The 18424-nt window shown below is 41.0% G+C and overlaps 1 protein-coding gene across 1 annotated transcript; it reads left to right on the forward strand.

Annotated features, from left to right (window-relative positions):
* The first annotated feature begins 33 nt into the window (after positions 1–33).
* On the forward strand, positions 34–18407 carry ankrd52a (ankyrin repeat domain 52a). The gene is made up of 28 exons (XM_056732621.1): positions 34–175; positions 789–872; positions 1069–1147; positions 1225–1295; positions 1404–1604; positions 1964–2051; positions 2386–2528; positions 2744–2956; positions 3058–3136; positions 3285–3399; positions 3960–4042; positions 4225–4342; positions 4589–4657; positions 4761–4901; positions 6383–6445; positions 6736–6847; positions 6942–7013; positions 7170–7371; positions 7450–7537; positions 7648–7765; positions 7839–8058; positions 8143–8230; positions 8351–8437; positions 8547–8692; positions 9400–9482; positions 9573–9655; positions 9746–9837; positions 10017–18407. Exons 1-28 carry the CDS (start codon positions 149–151, stop codon positions 10265–10267), a joined length of 3216 nt encoding a protein of 1071 aa, XP_056588599.1. The 5' UTR covers positions 34–148; the 3' UTR covers positions 10268–18407.
* Positions 18408–18424: the final 17 nt, after the last annotated feature.

Consider the following 18424-nt stretch of genomic DNA (forward strand, 5'->3'; position numbering starts at 1 on the left):
CAGGCAGCCATCACGCTGTCGCTATTTTCAACTGCCTCACCAGCTAAAGACTCGCGCATCACGTCTGCAATCGCAACACTGGTTGTTTTGGTTTTTCGGCCTCGATTACTTACCGATGAGGGACTTTCGGCCCGACTGACACAGGGAGATGGGGGTACTTAATATCGTAGACCAGGTGAGAGACTTTAATTCTCAATGTGTCGCGCAGATCAATTAATTTGTTGTTCGTTCTCTGCGGTCGTATGCAGAGCCTGATAACGTACATTAGCTAGCAACCTGACGAATGCTTATCCCTATTCCCTAGCAAATCTGACATAAAACCTGGATTTGTATCATGTGTTTTGTCATAAACATAATGTTTTTGCTTTCCAATTACGATCGGGTTACTAGAAATGAGTTTAAAATGATAAATGTTAATTTTTTCAGTTAGCCAGCCAACTAGCCTAATGTCATTGGGTGACAGCCATCCGCATAGCAAAATATCCATTGCATGTTGTTAAAATGCACCTTTTAGTTAACCTATTTTACGCGAATATTCTGATTGAGAAAAAGATTTAAATCATGTGATTGCACAATATGTTGTGTATACGTACAAATGTTGTGTTGCAGCTGGTTAGTAACACTTTCGGTTTATTTTCAGATCAGTTTCTTCGATATCCATTTTACGATCAAATGCCAAAGAATCCGAATTTACACATTAACAGCAAACATTTTAATGACGTACTATTATTTGAACATATTTGTAAGTATTGTCACAGTATGATAACATCTAATCCTTCTTCCTCCAGTCGCCTCTGGTCCAGGCCATATTTAACCGGAATTTAGATGAAGTGAAGTTGTTTTTGCACAAGAAAGATGAAGTCAATGCACTGGTACGTTTTGAACGTCATATATTACAGTGAATATGAATTGAGTGTGTGTCATCTCTGCATATATTCTGCCATCACAAATCTGTACAAATGGACAGGTTGTCCAGACTGCACACATGGGCTCTCTGGGTCTGGTATAATCATCAGTCTGGAAAGGGAGTTAAAATCGGTTCACATTTTATTCTCTTCCTCTCATCAGGACCAAGAGCGTCGCACACCTCTTCATGCTGCTGCCTGGCTGGGAGACGTTCAAATAATGGAGCTTCTCATAACTGCAGGTATGAAGATAAACAACACGCAGTCTTATTTTGTTACCCTGCCTTTCTGAAATGTCTTCTGTTCTTCATTTTTAAAGGCGCAAATGTCAATGCAAAGGACCACGTGTGGCTAACACCATTACACAGAGCATCTGCTTCCAGAAATGAGGTGAACAAACAGAGCGTGTGATTTATGTGCCTGAGTAACAGCTTATTCATACCATTGTTTACATTTTTAACAATATCACACAGTAATTCAAATATTGCTTTTTCTCAGAGGGCTGTGGGCCTGCTGCTTAGAAAGGGAGCAGACGTGACTGTACGGGACAAGTTCTGGCAGACACCGCTGCACATTGCGGCGGCCAACCGAGCCACACGTTGCGTCGAGGCCCTGCTGCCCCACGTGACCAGCCTGAACATGGCGGACCGGACAGGCAGAGCGCCCCTGCATCACGCTGCTCTGAGTGGATACCAGGAGGTAGGGCTCTAGGGTGGCATTAGTCATCTAATGCGTTCTGGCGGATTAATGTTCCTGTTTAAAAGAGAGCCTGGACCACTTCAGCTCTTAACATCTTTATTTTAACACTCACCAACCCTGGAGAAGTGCAAATTACTGTCAGAGCTGATGTCAGGCTTCCATTTCAAATAGTGTCATTGTAGATGTAATGGAAGCTTTTCAGCATGGCGTTGTCACATAATTGTGTATGTTTGTTGATGCACAGTGAATCTGACCAACTTGAATCTACAGGCTGTATTATGCATATGGGTTTAAACCTGCAATATCTAGATGGTTTTAATAAATACATGCAATGTTGCTATGTGTCTCCTGCACACTAGATGGTTAAATTGCTGCTGAACAAGGGAGCCAATCTGAGTGCCAGTGACAAAAAGGACAGGCAGCCTATTCACTGGGCTGCGTACCTCGGTGAGTTCACACTGGTTTCTACCTGAAGGGTGCCTACTTCACTACAAAGGGATAGTTTCACAGGATATGTTCTTTTTAAAGTGATGCAATGGACCAATCAGATTAAAGGGGTCCGGGATAAGCAGTTACACTGAGTGCAATGGTTAGGGCTGTATGATATACGATAAGTTAATAAGTCTTAATTACATTCAGAGTTTTTGAAAATAGATGTTATTTTCTTGGCACAAATGGCCAAAGACTATGTCTATTGTTGCCCAAGTTGTCCGGTAGCACTTTGATTTTTTTCATCCTGTTAAGGTATTGGGTGTTGACTAACCTGTTTGTGTGTCTTCAGGACATCTGGAGGTGGTTAAGCTGCTGGTGTCTCAGGGCTCAGATAAGACCTGTAGGGATAAGCGGGGATACACCCCTCTTCACGCTGCTGCTGCCAGTGGCCATGTTGACGTGGTCAAGTACCTGTTACGTAATGGAGCTGAGGTAAGAAGCCCTCTATGGTACAACTTTAATCTTCAATAATTCATGTTGCTGTTATTGGAATTGTAACGTGTTTATAGCAGGCACAACTATGAGGGCCCAAATTGGGCCATTGTGAGAGCATTTCAGACCCATTTGGACAAGTTTCCTGCTGTCTGATTTATTGGTGATTCATAAATCATTATTTTAATATATATTTATTTTCGACGCCGTTTTAGATTGATGAGCCTAATGCCTTCGGAAACACTGCTCTCCATGTGGCCTGCTACACTGGACAGGAGTCCGTAGCCAACGAGCTGGTCAATCGCGGGGCCAACGTTAACCAGCCCAACCACCGTGGCTACACACCCCTGCACCTGGCTGCGGTGTCCACTAACGGAGCGCTCTGCCTGGAGCTGCTGGTTAATAATGGGGCTGATGTCAACATGCAGGTATGCTGCAGAGTCATGAGAATGCTCAGATTTACCATTTTGGGACAGTAGAGAATAACATGAGTTGCATTTGATTCTTGATGTATTTCTTCTTTCTCCAGAGTAAAGAAGGGAAAAGTCCTTTGCACATGGCGGCCATTCATGGACGTTTCACTCGCTCTCAAATTCTCATTCAGAACGGTCAGTTCTCGTCCCTTTTCCAAGCCTTATCGTGTTGCTTATGTGGTTGGATTACGACGCGCCGATAAATGAAGTATAATACAATTCAAGTCACATTGGATAATACAGCGTGCTGAATGCATGAATGTTTTGTGTGTTCTCTGTGCAGGTGGGGAGATAGATTGTGTGGACAGATATGGCAATACTCCTCTTCATGTTGCTGCTAAGTATGGCCATGAGCTGCTTATCAGTACTTTAATGACAAACGGGGCTGACACAGCCAGGTACAGAACTCTCTCTCTCTGTGTGTGTGTGTGTGTGTGTGTGTGTGGAATCCTCATTTAAAAAAATTCCAGTCTGCAGTCATGGCTTGGTTTTAAATCGATCATGCCATCAGCAATTTTTCATTGCAATGTAAGTCATGCCGTTATATTATTGTTGGGCAGGAAAACTGGCAATACCTTTTTGAGGTGAGACCACAATTTCTACGTTTTAATAGAAATCTTTATTATCAAGATTCTGTAGATCCTGTGTTCTCAAGTGTTTTGACTGGCATTGGATGTTGCTTCCTATTTGCATACTTTTTTGCATAAAGCTGGACACACCCACACCACATATCGGCAGTATATTTTACCTGTCATTCTCAAAACCTTCAACATGTAAATCACCCAAAGCGCATTCAGTGCAATGGCCCTTAAAGTGAGTTGGATTTCAGGCGGCACGTGTATAAACAAGATGAAAGATTTGCATTTACAAGGAAGCTGATTGTAATCTTAAATCAGTTTGCATTTTTTCTTCTGATATTGTTTAGTAGTAAAATAACTGCTTTTTTACTTTCCCACAGGCAAGGGATTCATGGAATGTTCCCTCTACACTTAGCTGTCCTTTACGGGTCCTCTGACTGTTGTCGTAAGCTACTTTCCTCAGGTACACACACTTCTTCTAAATGACCAGCTGCAGAGAGTACTGAAAAATGTCTGCTTTTGGATGCAATGTCCTTAAATTTACAGTCCCTTAAAAGAACGTCTGTATCAGTACTAGATAGTAATACTGTTGATACTTTATTACTTTCTTGTTAGTGTTCTAACCGGTGTGTGTTTCATTTCTAGGTCAGCTGTACAGCATTGTGTTGTCGATGAGTAAAGAGCACGTGCTCTCAGCCGGGTTTGACATTAACACCCCAGACAACTTTGGGAGGACCTGTCTTCACGCTGCTGCCTCTGGAGGGTGAGACAGGAGCTCTACTTAAAATAGGCTATTTAAAGGGACACTCTCCCATTTTATGCCTCATGTCCCTTAGATGGTACCAAACTGTTCTTTAAGAAAAAACATTTGATAATGAAGATGCTTTGATGCCGTAATGTGCGTAAACTGGCTGTTGTGTTTGAGTTTGATTCATGCTGCTGAGAAACGTGACTCAGTCAATTTATAGCTATATTTAGTCTTTACTTTTTTCCTGTTTTTCCCACTCAGAAACATTGAATGTCTTAATCTGCTCTTGAGCAGTGGAGCGGACATGAGTAAAAAGGACAAGTTTGGGAGGTATGAGTCTTCTCGCATTATTGAAGTAATGGATGATGGTATATTATTAAGTGACTTTCCGGTTCAAATTATGACCCAAACATGTGCTGTATCTCCTCATCAGGACGCCTTTGCACTATGCGGCTGCTAATGAGAGGTATCAGTGTGTGGTCGTGCTGGTGGGAGCGGGGTCAGAGGTCAACGAGCGGGACCGTTCTGGCTGTACACCTCTACACTACGCTGCAGCATCCACTGCGTTCTGCAGGTAAAACATTCATACACTCCCACACACCCACATAGCTTTATGACAGTAATAGTACTGTAAACTGGGGGGTGTAACGCTACACGAACCGTCACGAGCTGTCGCAGGGAAAATTCCCAACGAAGTCATCATTCCTATGCCCTACTCTCTTCGAAGGCCAGAGCCTTTGGAGTTTAGACTTTGGAGTGAACAGGGCATTAACGTGCCATTATGTAGAGGTTTGAAATATACTTGGCAAAGGAAGCGACTTAATCTCCTTTTATCTTCAGCTGGCATGTTCCTGCGACAACGAAGCATTGTGTCCGTCAGCAGATTTGTCAGTCTTAATAGCATAACTTCAGCATAAAAACTAGGGCTGTCAAAGTTAAAGCATGCGATCATTTTTTTCAAATGAATGTGTGAAAAATATTTTAAACATTTAACGCAGTATCCGTTTGTTTTGACATCCTTTGTCTAGCCTTCACGCTCTTATTCGTGTACAGGCTTTTAAACCACTTAAGCGCGATTTGAAACAGTTGCTTTGACATGTTCATTGAAGATAGATAGCTTCTAATCTGTGGGACGCGGCAAAACACAACGCGATGTCCAGTCTGGTGTGTACAATAATGAGCTAAAGGCTACGTCGGTGAATCTCTGTCAGACAGCGCATCCGTGTTAAGTTCTCTTTCGTGCTTTAATGGATAAAACCACACATGATTATGTCAGAAAGCCTGTTTTGTCTAGCATTTTCTGCACAGACTTAGAGTCTTAAATGAATGCAAAGAGTTGTGAAAATGGGAGTGCGGTGACGGTCAGATCTGCGTACCGAGACAGATGTTTAAGGGGGACCACGTTCTTAAATGTGCTGCTGTGACTCCTGGCACTAATGTTAATCAAAGAACAAAATAAATGAAGAAATCAATGTGATTTTGTAGCTTTAATGAGAATTCTTCTGCATTTAATTTATAATTTAGCATTAAAGACTGTCAAGTGTTTGAGAACTTCCTTAAATGTCTGTATATTTCCTACATGATAGCTCTCAATTATACTGTTGAATGGCTAAAATGAATGTTAAAATAATCAATTTAATAGAGACATCAGTTAGAATGTTTGCTTTCATTCATAAAATGATGCTGTTAAAGAAATATGTTGCTTCTACATCAATTTGAAGATTAAATGTGAAATTATTCAAATGTAAAAGTATATTTTAAAATATAATTGTTATTTGTGAATAATCGTGATTAATTACAGAAAAATGTGTGATTAATCATATTAATTATTTTAATCGATTGACAGCACTTATAAAAACTGTTTGCAAATAAACATACATTTGATATTTTTTTAAGTTTTTAAATTATGCTATATAATATAAAAAAATATTATATATATATATATATATATATATAAAATATCAAATGTATCGAATACATGTACCGTTACACCCCTACTGTAAACCCCTCGGTTTAACAATGTTTACTGTATTTGATACCTTGTGTCTGCTTTAGAACGGACCGAGCCCATGCCAGCACCCATCAGAACCAAGAGGACAGGGGCAAAGAGTCTTTCTTGTAAGTCCACCGTGACAATTCGGGCAAACATTCAAAATAATTGGTTAACCATAAAAGAAGCATGTATAATGTCACACTAGGTTGTCACGTAAATTGTTATGATAGTAAATAATAAAATAAATAAAAAAACATGTATGTATAGTGTGTGACATTATAGGGTTGAATCATGGGTACGGATTGTCTTGTATTGAATCAGGTCATTGCCCCCTTTAAGCTATTTTTGGGTCTGGACCTCTGACTAATGTTGCCTACTTTACATGTATTTGTTTCACAATCCATCATCTCTGCAGGTGTGTGGAGCATTTGTTGGATAACGGTGCCGATCCGTCTCTGTGCAACACTAAGGGATACAGTGCCGTGCATTACGCAGCAGCCCACGGCAACAAACAGAACCTAGAGCTGGTGAGAATGACCTTATACACTGTAATCCGTCGTATATTAATGTTATGTTTATTAACACAAAAACATGCACTCTTATATTGTTATGGTCCTTTAGCTTTTGGAAATGTGCTTCAACACTCTGGAAGAGAAAGAGAGCAATGAGCTTGTTAGCCCACTACACTTGGCGGTGCGTACAAGATCTGTTTAATATATGTAAAACAGCACCCTCTAATGGTCATAACATTTATTTTCTTTAAGAACGCTTGTTACTAGTAAAAGTTGTTGATGAATTAAGATATGAGAGTGTTTGAAAATGACCCTCATGCTTTGCATCACTTGTCAGGTGGATTCGGGTCACTGGGAATGCCTGACCGTGTTAATAGAGTCTGGAGCATGCGTGGATGCGTGTGACCCGGCGGGCCGCTCTGTGCTGTATTTAGCCTCCCAAAGAGGACATGGCCGATGCGTGGAACTCCTGCTCAGCCAATCAGCATCCTGCCATTTTGCAGAGAACTGCAGCAAATGGGGCCCGCTTCACGTGGCAGGTACTGAGAGTTTGTTTGTGTGAATTGCTTTGTGACGATCTTTGCACAGGAGTTACCTCATACTTTGTAATCGTTCAGCTACCAACGGCCATTCAGAATGTCTGCGAATGCTGCTCTGTAGTGAAGGTGGAGCCGATCTTGTCAATGTCACCGATATGGAGGGACAGTACGTATGAGCTAACCACTGTTGATCAATTATCAAAACTGTATATGAAGTATATTACATCACCATTTAGAAGTGATGTATTTGTCTAAAATCTCTCTTTCTCTTTGTAGAACGCCACTGATGCTGGCGGTGTTGGGGGGGCACACTGACTGCGTGCATCTGCTGTTGGAACGGGGGGCATGCCCTGATGTGAAAGACAGGAGAGGAAGAACAGCCTTACACAGAGGGGTGAGAGCTTGAACGTGAATTATGTTTATCGCTCCTCACGTCTATGGGTGTCTGAACGTTCCTGTTTTTCTAGGCGGTGATGGGTCGGGAGGACTGTGTAACCGCCCTGCTCTCCCATAGCGCCTCGGTCCTCAGCAGAGATGTTCAGGGGCGAACCCCGGTCCATCTTGCTGCTTCTTGCGGCCACGCGGATATTCTCTCCAATCTTCTTTCTGCTGCTGACCACTCCCATCCCCAGGACCCAATCACAGACCGCCACGGCTACACACCCACACACTGGGCGGCCTATCACGGTACAAATAACGTTTGTTTTAAACTAAACAAAACATGTGCAATGATGTTGAGAGAAGTGACATGTTTTGCTTTTGAACCCACAGGTCACGAAGACTGTTTGGAAGTTTTACTTGAACTTAAACCATGTAGTATCCAGGAGGGAAACCCCTTCACCCCACTGCACTGTGCTCTGTAAGTGTCCCCCTCTCAGTTTAAATGTGTGTTGTCCCAATTTACATTTATTCATTTAATTTACACAGCAATTTACAAATATATATTTTTTTGTCAATGACTGATGTCGTCTGGTTGCAGAATTAATGGCCATGGTGGTTCTGCAGAGCTACTGTTGGAATCCAGTGTTTGTAATTCGCTGGTAAACATCAGGGATGCCAAAGGAAGGTTGGTGCAAAAATTACCAATTTGAAAAAAACATGACCGCAATTAACCGCTAACTAACGCTGCTTTCAGATTACTGTGATTAAGCAACTTGCACACGTTCCGCCGACAGGACCCCACTTCACGCGGCTGCAGTCGCTGAGGACGTGGCTGGGCTGCAGCTGGTTCTGCGGCACGGAGCTGACATCAACGCCGTGGACCACTCAGGACGTTCTGCACTGATGGTGGCCGCCGACAATGGACAAAGCGGTGGCGTGGGTAAGAACTGGTGTTGTACATTCGATTTAAAAATGTACTCCATTTGACACAGACATTTCCAAACTAGCCTACCATTTTATGGACTTAGTTATTACAGCAAACGATTTAAACTAGTTTTAGATCGTACATTCAGACCATACCCGCTTATGTGGCAAATGATACGCTCAAGCCTTTGAAATGTATACACCATTGCAGTGGCAGTCAATTCATGTTCACAACACTAGCTTAGCGCTCTGTGTGCTAATAAGCACAAACAATTTTCAGACAATATGTGACCCTGGACAACAATTTTTTTTTATACATTTCCTTCCATAAATTTATAAAAACTTTATTTTTGCGAGGGGATGGCCTGCCACAGCCTCAGATAACTTTAAAGGCGATTTTCTCAATATTTTGCTTTTTTTGCACCCTCAGATTCCAGCTCTGTAAACATTTGTTATTCCTCCAGATATTGTCGTATCCTAACAAACCAGATATCAATAGAAAGCTTATTTCTTCAGCTTTCAGATGATGTAAAAGTCTTAATTTTTAAAATTGACTGGTTTTGTCGTCCGTATGTGAAATATATGCCATGCATGCTTTACACATATAGTAGTGCAGGTGTGAAGAAAACTTTGAGCACAAACGCAATGAAACCCCTAAATGAACGTGTGATTCTATGTGTGTTTTTGGTGTTAATAAAGATATTCGGTCATTGTCTTTGTCAGCCCTGCTGCTGCACAGAGCCAAAGCTGATCTGTCCCTCCTGGATGCTAACAAGAACACTGCCCTTCATCTAGCCTGCAGCAAGGTAACAAGACTACTTCTACATTCCAGCTTTATCTTCAACCTTCCTCTGACATGTTGAACATTATCAGTAATCTTGTTTGTGTGTGTTCAGGCTCATGAAATGTGTGCCATGCTGATCTTGAAGGAGATCCACAACCCCATCCTCATAAACGCGACAAACAGTATGCTTCAGATGTGAGTTCTCCACACTTCAACCTTCATCTTGAAACCAATCAACTTATTTGGCATTAAATATCATTTTTGGGGCATCTGTCTTTGTTTCAGGCCCCTCCACATTGCTGCCAGGAATGGTTTGGCCACCGTGGTTCAGGCATTACTGAATCGTGGAGCTACAGTGCTGGCAGTGGATGAGGAAGGTGAGTTTTGTTATTCAGGTCATAGTTGCACAGTGTAGTGCTGGTAAAATATTATATTAAAATATTTTTTTTATCGTATGTTGGGACAGGATAAATACATTAAAAAAAGAGCTCCACCTAGTGGCAGACATGACACGTGTTCCACTCATAATATTTCTGCCGTGTGTTTGATCTGGCAGGTCATACTCCAGCCCTGGCTTGTGCATCCAACAAAGCTGTCGCCGACTGCCTCTCTCTCATTCTCTCGACCATGAAGCCTTCCTCCTCCACGCCCCCCTCATCCTCTCCCTCGTCGCCCAGCCTCAACCTGCTCAAGCACTGTGGCATCACCGCCGCCTGTCCCCCCCTGCCCAACGGAGGACTTCTCCATGGTTACGGCAAAGATCGCCATGGTGCTACCATAGGCTTGGATGGCTGCTTGACTGAGTGAGGCGTCCTTACTCGCTAAAACAACCCTCGACCGTGCGGTCACTCCTGTCCTCTCTACACACTTAGATAAACCTATATGCAATTACAGCCACACATCTCTCCTGTGCCAGTATCGAAGCGTTCCTTTACGTCTCGCTAGAGAGCAAACACGAGAGGACGGATTTAGCTATTTATTTATAGATTTATTCCCCCCGCCCCGTCCCAGACTCCCATTTTTAACGCTGTCCATTCAGTGTGATTCTAATAAGTGGAAAAGCTGAATCTAAGCCATCTGATCGAACCAGTATCCACCACTGATGAATCGGTCCTTTTTTCTTCGTTCCGGATGATTTGACTCGATTAATGTTAGAATTATGCAGGTCCGTGGTAACGGTGGTAATGGAACGGTTTCCATATCATGCCTCCTATTTGCGTGACGCTGTGGCCTTCCGTAGGAATTTACAGCCTGCCCTGAGGAACAATTTAAACGGGTTACACTCGATTTGCATGAATTTGCGGGACCATGTATTTGATAGTGGTCTTGTGTGTGTGTGTGTGTGTGTGTGTGTGTGTGTTTGCGCGACATCCACTTCTGTGCAAGAGTTTTTCATCCCATACTTGATTCTCACATTTTGAGGTTTTTATGTGAGGCGCAATCTGATTTAGCACAGATCAGGATCAACAAAGCAACCGAACAGAATCCTTTCTGACATAAGGGAAAACCATACTACCTTAAGCCAAAAGACCAGTGACCTCCCACTAGAGGGGTCAGATATATAATGCATGTTTACTGTCAGAGGAAAGGGAGGGTGTTGGGAATGTGTCCTATTAGGTTTACAATGAAGGCGTCTGCTAGTCCACATCACTGTTTGTCGTTTGGCAGAAGAAAGTAAAGTTATAAATGTTATGCTGCCAGGCACTGAAATTATGAAGATGTTACACTATTGAAATATAGAAAGCACAAATTATGTCATTTATCGATACAGATTGTTGAGACTACAGTTGTCATACACAGCTCTTTGGACCTCCATTTTTATTTATTTTTGTTGTTTTTTGGGGGGGGTTCACTTTTGGGTTGGCAGGGGCTCATAATATATCTTAAATTAAATTTACTACTTTGCTTTTTTGATGAATATACTGCTTTTTTTTTGATGGTGTAGTTTTTAGTGTGGACCTGCTTTTACAGTGCCTACGAAATTAATATTTGGTCTGCTTAAGGCCCGGTCAGAGTTAAACGGACCATATTTGCTCCCTGCAAGTATTTCTCTCGAAGATTGACTATATATATATATATATATATATATATATATATATATCTCCAATCACAATTGTTATTTCTGACTTGAGGGAGATGAAATATGAATTCAAAAAACATTTAAGTTTAGACTCATCGGGCCTTTCTAAAATCACGGTGATGGGAGCAGTCATGGGTATGACCAAAGTCGATCGAAATGCCATTTTATTAGGAACGAAATCCAAAATCGAAGACCCGACGCAAGTCGTTCACCCATGCGCCCTCTTTATGAAATGCTTCCTTCTTGCCAAAGGTAGATTAAAGTTAAGATTGTGCTTCCATTAGGTTGTTTCACCTAAAGCGCGAAATAAGACCATGTGAATGAGTGTTGGAAACATCCCTTTGTTTGTGCACCACAAACAGGCAATATAAGCTCAGTCACTATTGAGACAATCAGTTGAAAGGGCTTTTAATTTTACCATAGATTTTCTTTTCGAGCGAAAGCATCAACGAAATTTCCCAGATTATAAAGAGCTACAAAGAATCTTTCCTCCATCCTAACCGATTCAAGACGTCAAACGTGGACTTGTTCTCAATACTGTTAATTTCGTTACAGTATAGCGGGATCTGAATGATGTGGGTAGAGTAGCTTTGAAGTATTGTAACTGATAATTGTATGAAGATGCGTAAGACAAACAGGCCGTGGTAAGATGTTTTGAAGGCCATGTGGAGAGTGCATTTATACCGATTTCTCATAAAGAAATACTGAAATGACCTCTTTTTTTGACTGCTTACACAAGACTCTAATCCACGCAGGCCTGATATAAAGCACTTGGTTATTCAATAATATAAAATAAAGAAAAAATATTGTGCATATTTAAACCTGTTCACAAGCTGCAAATTTCTGACCTCTACTTGCAAGAGTGCAATTGTGCATGCGTGAAAATCTGATTAGATTAGTTATGTCGCAGTGTTTTGAGTTGTTAGTTAGTCATGTCTGAAGGGGAAGATCCCTCGTGGAGGAAAGTTTTGATTCTCCTGTTGTTATTTGCGCTTTGGTGGAGGGTTCTGGTGTGTGTGTAGATGGCACAGGGTACGATGAGGTGCAAGTCGATGATGAGCTTGTTATTTGCACTGCCAGTAAGCACTGCTTATAGTTGTACAAAAAAACTGAATATTTATATGTTTAGTTAGCTTGTCATACCGCATTTAGTAGGAATAAGTGCCCGTGGAGCCTGCGAAGAGTTTTCAACCCGTTTCTTTTCGTGCAAGATAAAGTACTGCTTTGATTGTATCTCGGAGCTAATTTTTCTCTATTTATTCACGATAGTAATTCATATCCAGCCAAAACCAATTAATGTGTGCTTGTTTTTAACTGATCATTTGTATCGTCTTATTGGCATTGCACTAGAGTAGTTGAAATGTCTCGTCGAATGTTTGCCGTGACAGTAGCAGCTCGCTTCGGTGTTGGTGCTGATGTTGTGTGCGTTAGTTAGCGAATGAATAATAACAACACAAACTTTCTATCTAATCGAACCCTTTTGGAACCTTTAAAAGACCGAGTTGGTGCATTTGCTGTTTTCTGAACAATAAGGGAACTAGTCACAATGTTTAGTGCCATAACCTTTTTCCTTTTTCTCATTTTGATACACTTGTAAAAATGTGAATGAATGATTCGGTTCTTGTGTGTGCGTCCAAGACCATTACCAAAATTAGAACAAGTCCAAACAAACATAAGCTACTGTGCCCATTATAGATATTTTTGGAGATGTCAAATATTGTAAAATGCCAGTAAGTTCACAATCAGATTTAAAAATGCCTGTTTATTTGTGAGGACGCTGTAGGGATGGAGCTGCCCTCCGCCCATCGATGTTGCAGCGAAGCCGGTTTTGAGTCATTCAGTCAAAATAATATTTTGACCATTGTACCATGTGGTCTGCGGTACAGTTCATTGCAAATTTGGTGGATAGAAGTTTCTTTATACGCATTTAAAAAGCCTTAATTCTTTATTACCTGAAGGGCAGATTTGAAATTTACCAAAATAAAACATTTACTTCGTTTTTCTTATTTCGTTCAGGATTAACAATTTTAATTTTATTACACATCATGCTCTCAAGGGCCAGCTTTCATTGCCTGGTATGACCAATGTATGATGATTGCAGTAATTTCCAGGTGGTTCGAGCTGTAGTGAAACTGGAGTTATCTGAAAATTGTAACCATTTTTGTTGGAAAGCAGATAAACTGTAGCGCAGATGAATTAATCTCAGTGTCCTTATCGTACGCTCATCCTTGCATTTTGTATTTATCAAATTGATTTCTCACAAAGGTATTAATGGCTGATAGAATGTCTATTTACCTCAGAGGACCAGCGTGTCCCTACTACTTGAATCCGCATCCACTTTAAGGCAATACTCAAAACACCTGTTTCATTAACCTACGTCTAGCTCCCGACTTTTTGCCTTAAGAGGAAACTGTATCGTTCAGCAGACGCAGCACTTGAGAGATTTTGTTATCCTGGAATCTCATGTGGTGAGATTCACAAGAAGCACAGTTATATACGTTGACTTGCTGAAACGTGTACCGTAATGGCTTCTGGCCTCAATAAGCATTTTGGTGGGCTTTATTTTTTTGCACTAGAAATATTAAATTGATTATAGCGAAAATCTGCATAAAATGTAAAGTGGTTGTTACAAAATGAACACCGTAAATGATTCGACACAGAACATTAATGTTGCCCGTTGAAAATTTATTTTATATATTCCAATGTAAATTTTCTCTCAGTTTTATTTTATTGTCTTAAATGCAGCATTAAGGTAGTTACAAGAAAAAAATCTGCGGTCTTATAAATGCAAATCTTTCTAACAAGGTAAGAGCACAATAGTGAATGTGCTATACGTTATTCCGCAAGACGTTTGGTCTGCATTGTCTCGACGTGGCAATCTTACCTCATAAACTAGCTGTCCTTACTATCTGTCGCGCTATATACACTGGTACGCGAGTTTCGAGTAGGTGATATTAGCTACGCATGCTCCGTGCAACTGGAATCCTAAGGTCGCGTTCCTGAGGCCTTACGATGTGGAGAATTTTTTTCAAGAGGTGCTCTTGAATTCGCATAGATGATGTCCCGGCTTACTCTGCTGATCCGTTGAGTTTTTGTACTCGCTAAGCACTAACTGTTCGAATCATAAATCTACTAGCGAATGATGTAATCGGCTGCTTTTCGTTTCATCGGCAGCTTGTTTTCATAAGGCTAGTTAGTTAGAAGACCATTAGAGCCTGACTGAATGGCTGATCTCACAGGGCATGTAGGGTTCCCTTTAAAACACATCCTTTCATATTTGACGAAAGCTATGCAGGAATATTTTCGTTTCAATCTCGCTAATTTGCATAGTGCCACCGGAGATAGCCCAAGTGCTTCATTTTCTGTTCATCTGTATATCCGACACCTTGCTTGTTGGCTTCGGTTGAGAACACGACTGCTTTGCGTGGCATGCTGCTATTTTCTTTTTCTTCATCTCTTTAAAGTACTACACTTTGTGACGAGTATGTGGGATTGTGCCTTTTGTTATCAAGTACATGCCACAGGGTATGGTCTTCCATTCAACACCTTTAGTGAGCCTTATGATTGAACAACTGTTGTACATTTCAAAACCAGCCGCCATCCGCGTAGTTGCGTTTCGAGCGGCCAAACAAGAGATCGAATTCGGCAGCACCGCAGATAAACATTTGTAAATTGAATTAAGTAATAACGACAAAAAAAATGTTGTCGATTCTAGCTAGTGACCTGTTTGAAGTTTATGGAAAAAAAACATATTTAGTTTTACAAGTGTGAATTCTTTAGTGAAGTAGACGTGTGCCGTGTCGTTTTTGTGTGGTTATGCATTGGAGATTAGTCGTAATCCAGTGTCGCGTAGAATGTTGGCATGACTCCTTTTTGTCTATGTTGTATCGACGTCAAACGTATCCACCTGAAATGGACTGAAGTGCAATAACTTTTCTGTGCGCCATAGTATCCTTAAAGGAGGAAAATACCCTTTTGCGTTATCCATCTTTTTTTAAGCAGGGTGTTAGTTATTTATTTTTCGGATTGTACAAATTTCAACTCCTTCCTGCTTTGCCTACAGAAGTGGCACTTTCTTGTAGAATGTACAAAGGACTTTGTGTAAACTGTGATGGGTGTCAAGCCTTATTGATACTTGCGTTCAAGAAAAATGGCGTAGGTGTTGGTTGATGGGCTGAGGGTTCAGACAGTGGCGTTTTCCAGCCCCGCTCAAAGTCAGTGTCTGCTTTTGTGGCAAGTTTAGTGTATTTTTTTTGAGTGTGTGTTTGTGTGTGTGTGTGTGTGTGGGGGGGGGGCGTTTAAATCTGTCCATTTACCTCTGACTGCTTAAATTGATACCAAAACGAAAAGTGTATCGCCTAGAAATACAAATCGTTTTTAATAGAGATTTTTTATCTTCATTGTCACCAGTGACTTATTCAGGGTTTAATTTCCCCCCCACACATTAATTTAACTTTGGGCCATATGTTATGCGGTACCAAAGAGCGTTTCGTTGTTGATCTTTAGATTGGGATGTTTTTTTCTTGCTTTGCAGATGTCTGAATTACATAAAGTCCCCAACATTGTCATGTAATATATTTTAAAAGTAATTTAAAAAATTTTTTGGAACTCATCAAACATTCCTTCTGAATGTCATTGTAGAAAACAGAAATACCGTTTAAAAGTTGTTGGTTTCTCCATGACCGGGCGTCTTTTAGTGTTCTTCAGTAGTGTAGTCCGGAATAATTTACAACGTCCTTCATTTTGGCCTCAAGCAATCAATGACTTCATATTCAAACCTTAAAAACAGGGAGCACACTGAGGGAAGAATTAAATAATCTAGTATTTCACAACATAGGACCAATGTTCGTCTCTGTAGATATGGCCACTTGATTTCATTCTAGAACAAGCAATACGAGTATCGAGAGACAATTGTATGTTTCTTAAGATTGGTTGGCTCTGGCTCATTTTGGCCTGGCTATTTAATCTGTGGCACCTTAGGTTAACACCCTCTTCTTATTACTGAATCCTAACAGATTTCAGTGCTGAGAGAGCCTTATTTCAGTCAAACTGAATGTGAATTGGATGTGTGCAGGATTCGGCCATTTTTGAATGGACTGGCTTTAATCAAATGGACCTTCTACGTCCGTGTTTGAATCCAGTTTAGGACCCACCGTCCATAAGACTTTCTAAGCGTTGCTGTTACACGAGAAAAGCAAAAAACTCAACACTGTGGCAACGTTTCCACTGTTTAAACCAAGCGGCTTCGATAAAAACAGGGTTGGTATCGCTGCTTCCTAGATCCACTCGACATGCCAAGTATTCGATGCGCGTTACGCCGCCAGTTGCCATTTTCATGAAATGATCACTGGCTTTAAACACCATGAGGTGTAGTCTTTACAAACGAAAAGCCACAAATCAATGCACTATTTAATCGAACCTCGCTTGAAAATGTGAAGACATCTAATTCAGAGTTTCATCAGTGGAAACGTAGCGACAGGTTGTGTAGTGCAGCACCCAGTGTCCGAATACGAGTGTCTGTGTGCGAGTGCAAAATTGAACAGGGGTCATATGGAGTCCTGTATACCTCATCGACATATCTGCAAATATACTTATCCTGTCTTTAAGTTGAACGTGTAGGAGAGACCGTCACCAGCAAATGCTTGGGACCATTGCAGGGTCTTCATCATCCAGATCGCGACTCGCTTGCATAAACACCTTAACGCTCTGCTTCAAGCCTGAATCGTACCGCGGTGTTACCAAGACAGTGGTCTAGTCAGAAACGCAAGGCATTTTAAGTAGCATTATTCCTACCTCTGTATTACAGCTTAATGCATCAAAATCTCCACCTGTTGCGTTTGCAAAACGGAAAAAAAATGTATGTATATGGAACAAATATATAACTTATAACCAACAATCGGTGATACAAGACGAACAGTGTTTGACTGTGTCTATCTGTGTGTGTAACATGGTATTTATAAGTGTAACACAACAGAGTACCACTGGAATGTGAAGCCAGACTGTGTTATTTTTCTCTTGACCTTTTTCCCCATATTTCAAATGATGTCATAAGTGTCTTGCCGCTATCGCTCTTGAAATTGATCTGTTTTTTATTTTCAAACAAAACAGGGAAAAATAACAGCCTATACTAACTGGCATTTGCATTTGTACCCATTTTTCCCCCTTTTTGTTTTCTGTTTATTTCACTTCTAAATGTTCACTGTGAGCGCTCTGAACTCAAGTTTACAGCTCTTCATGGTATGTACGTGTATCTGGTTGAGTTCAGTAGAGTGCATGGGTGGTTGTGTGACTTTGGTACTGAAGCAACAACTAAATTTTCTACTGGTGTCGGGGGCTCGAAAGGGGGTCGGTTGTTTTGAGTTATGCACATTCATTCTGTACTTAAACAGGGGTATGTAGAGTTCCCTAGCCTTACGCCCTTCAAAACACTAAACCGGGTCACTAACCCGTGTTCGATATCAGCCTCCCTGCCATTTTTGTATTTCTGTACGTATCCATTTGGAACAGACCCGAAGAAGGAGAACCCTCACCCTTTCAACCCCACAAAAGACCTCAAGCCATTCATTTCCTTGTGTGACAATGCAATCCAGACAGCACTTTGCCTTGTTAATTCATAGTATGAGCTTGTGAATGGTTACTTACCGATGTGAAACTCTGTATGTGTATCTAAGTAAGAAAGAACATAATCATTTTTAATTTCACCCTATTAAAAATGAATTGGTCTCTCTGACTTTAAAGACAAAAAAAATCCCATGTTTTTTGTTAAGTCAGGTTTATGAACTGCTGCAGCCAGTAGGTCTCGTCATTCAGTATCGTGGCTTAGAATTGGTAATGTTTAAATAAAATGCTATTGCTACATACAAAGTTGTTATGTCTTTGTTTTC

This window comes from Triplophysa dalaica, chromosome 20, assembly GCF_015846415.1.
Source record: "Triplophysa dalaica isolate WHDGS20190420 chromosome 20, ASM1584641v1, whole genome shotgun sequence".
Taxonomy (NCBI): domain Eukaryota; kingdom Metazoa; phylum Chordata; class Actinopteri; order Cypriniformes; family Nemacheilidae; genus Triplophysa; species Triplophysa dalaica.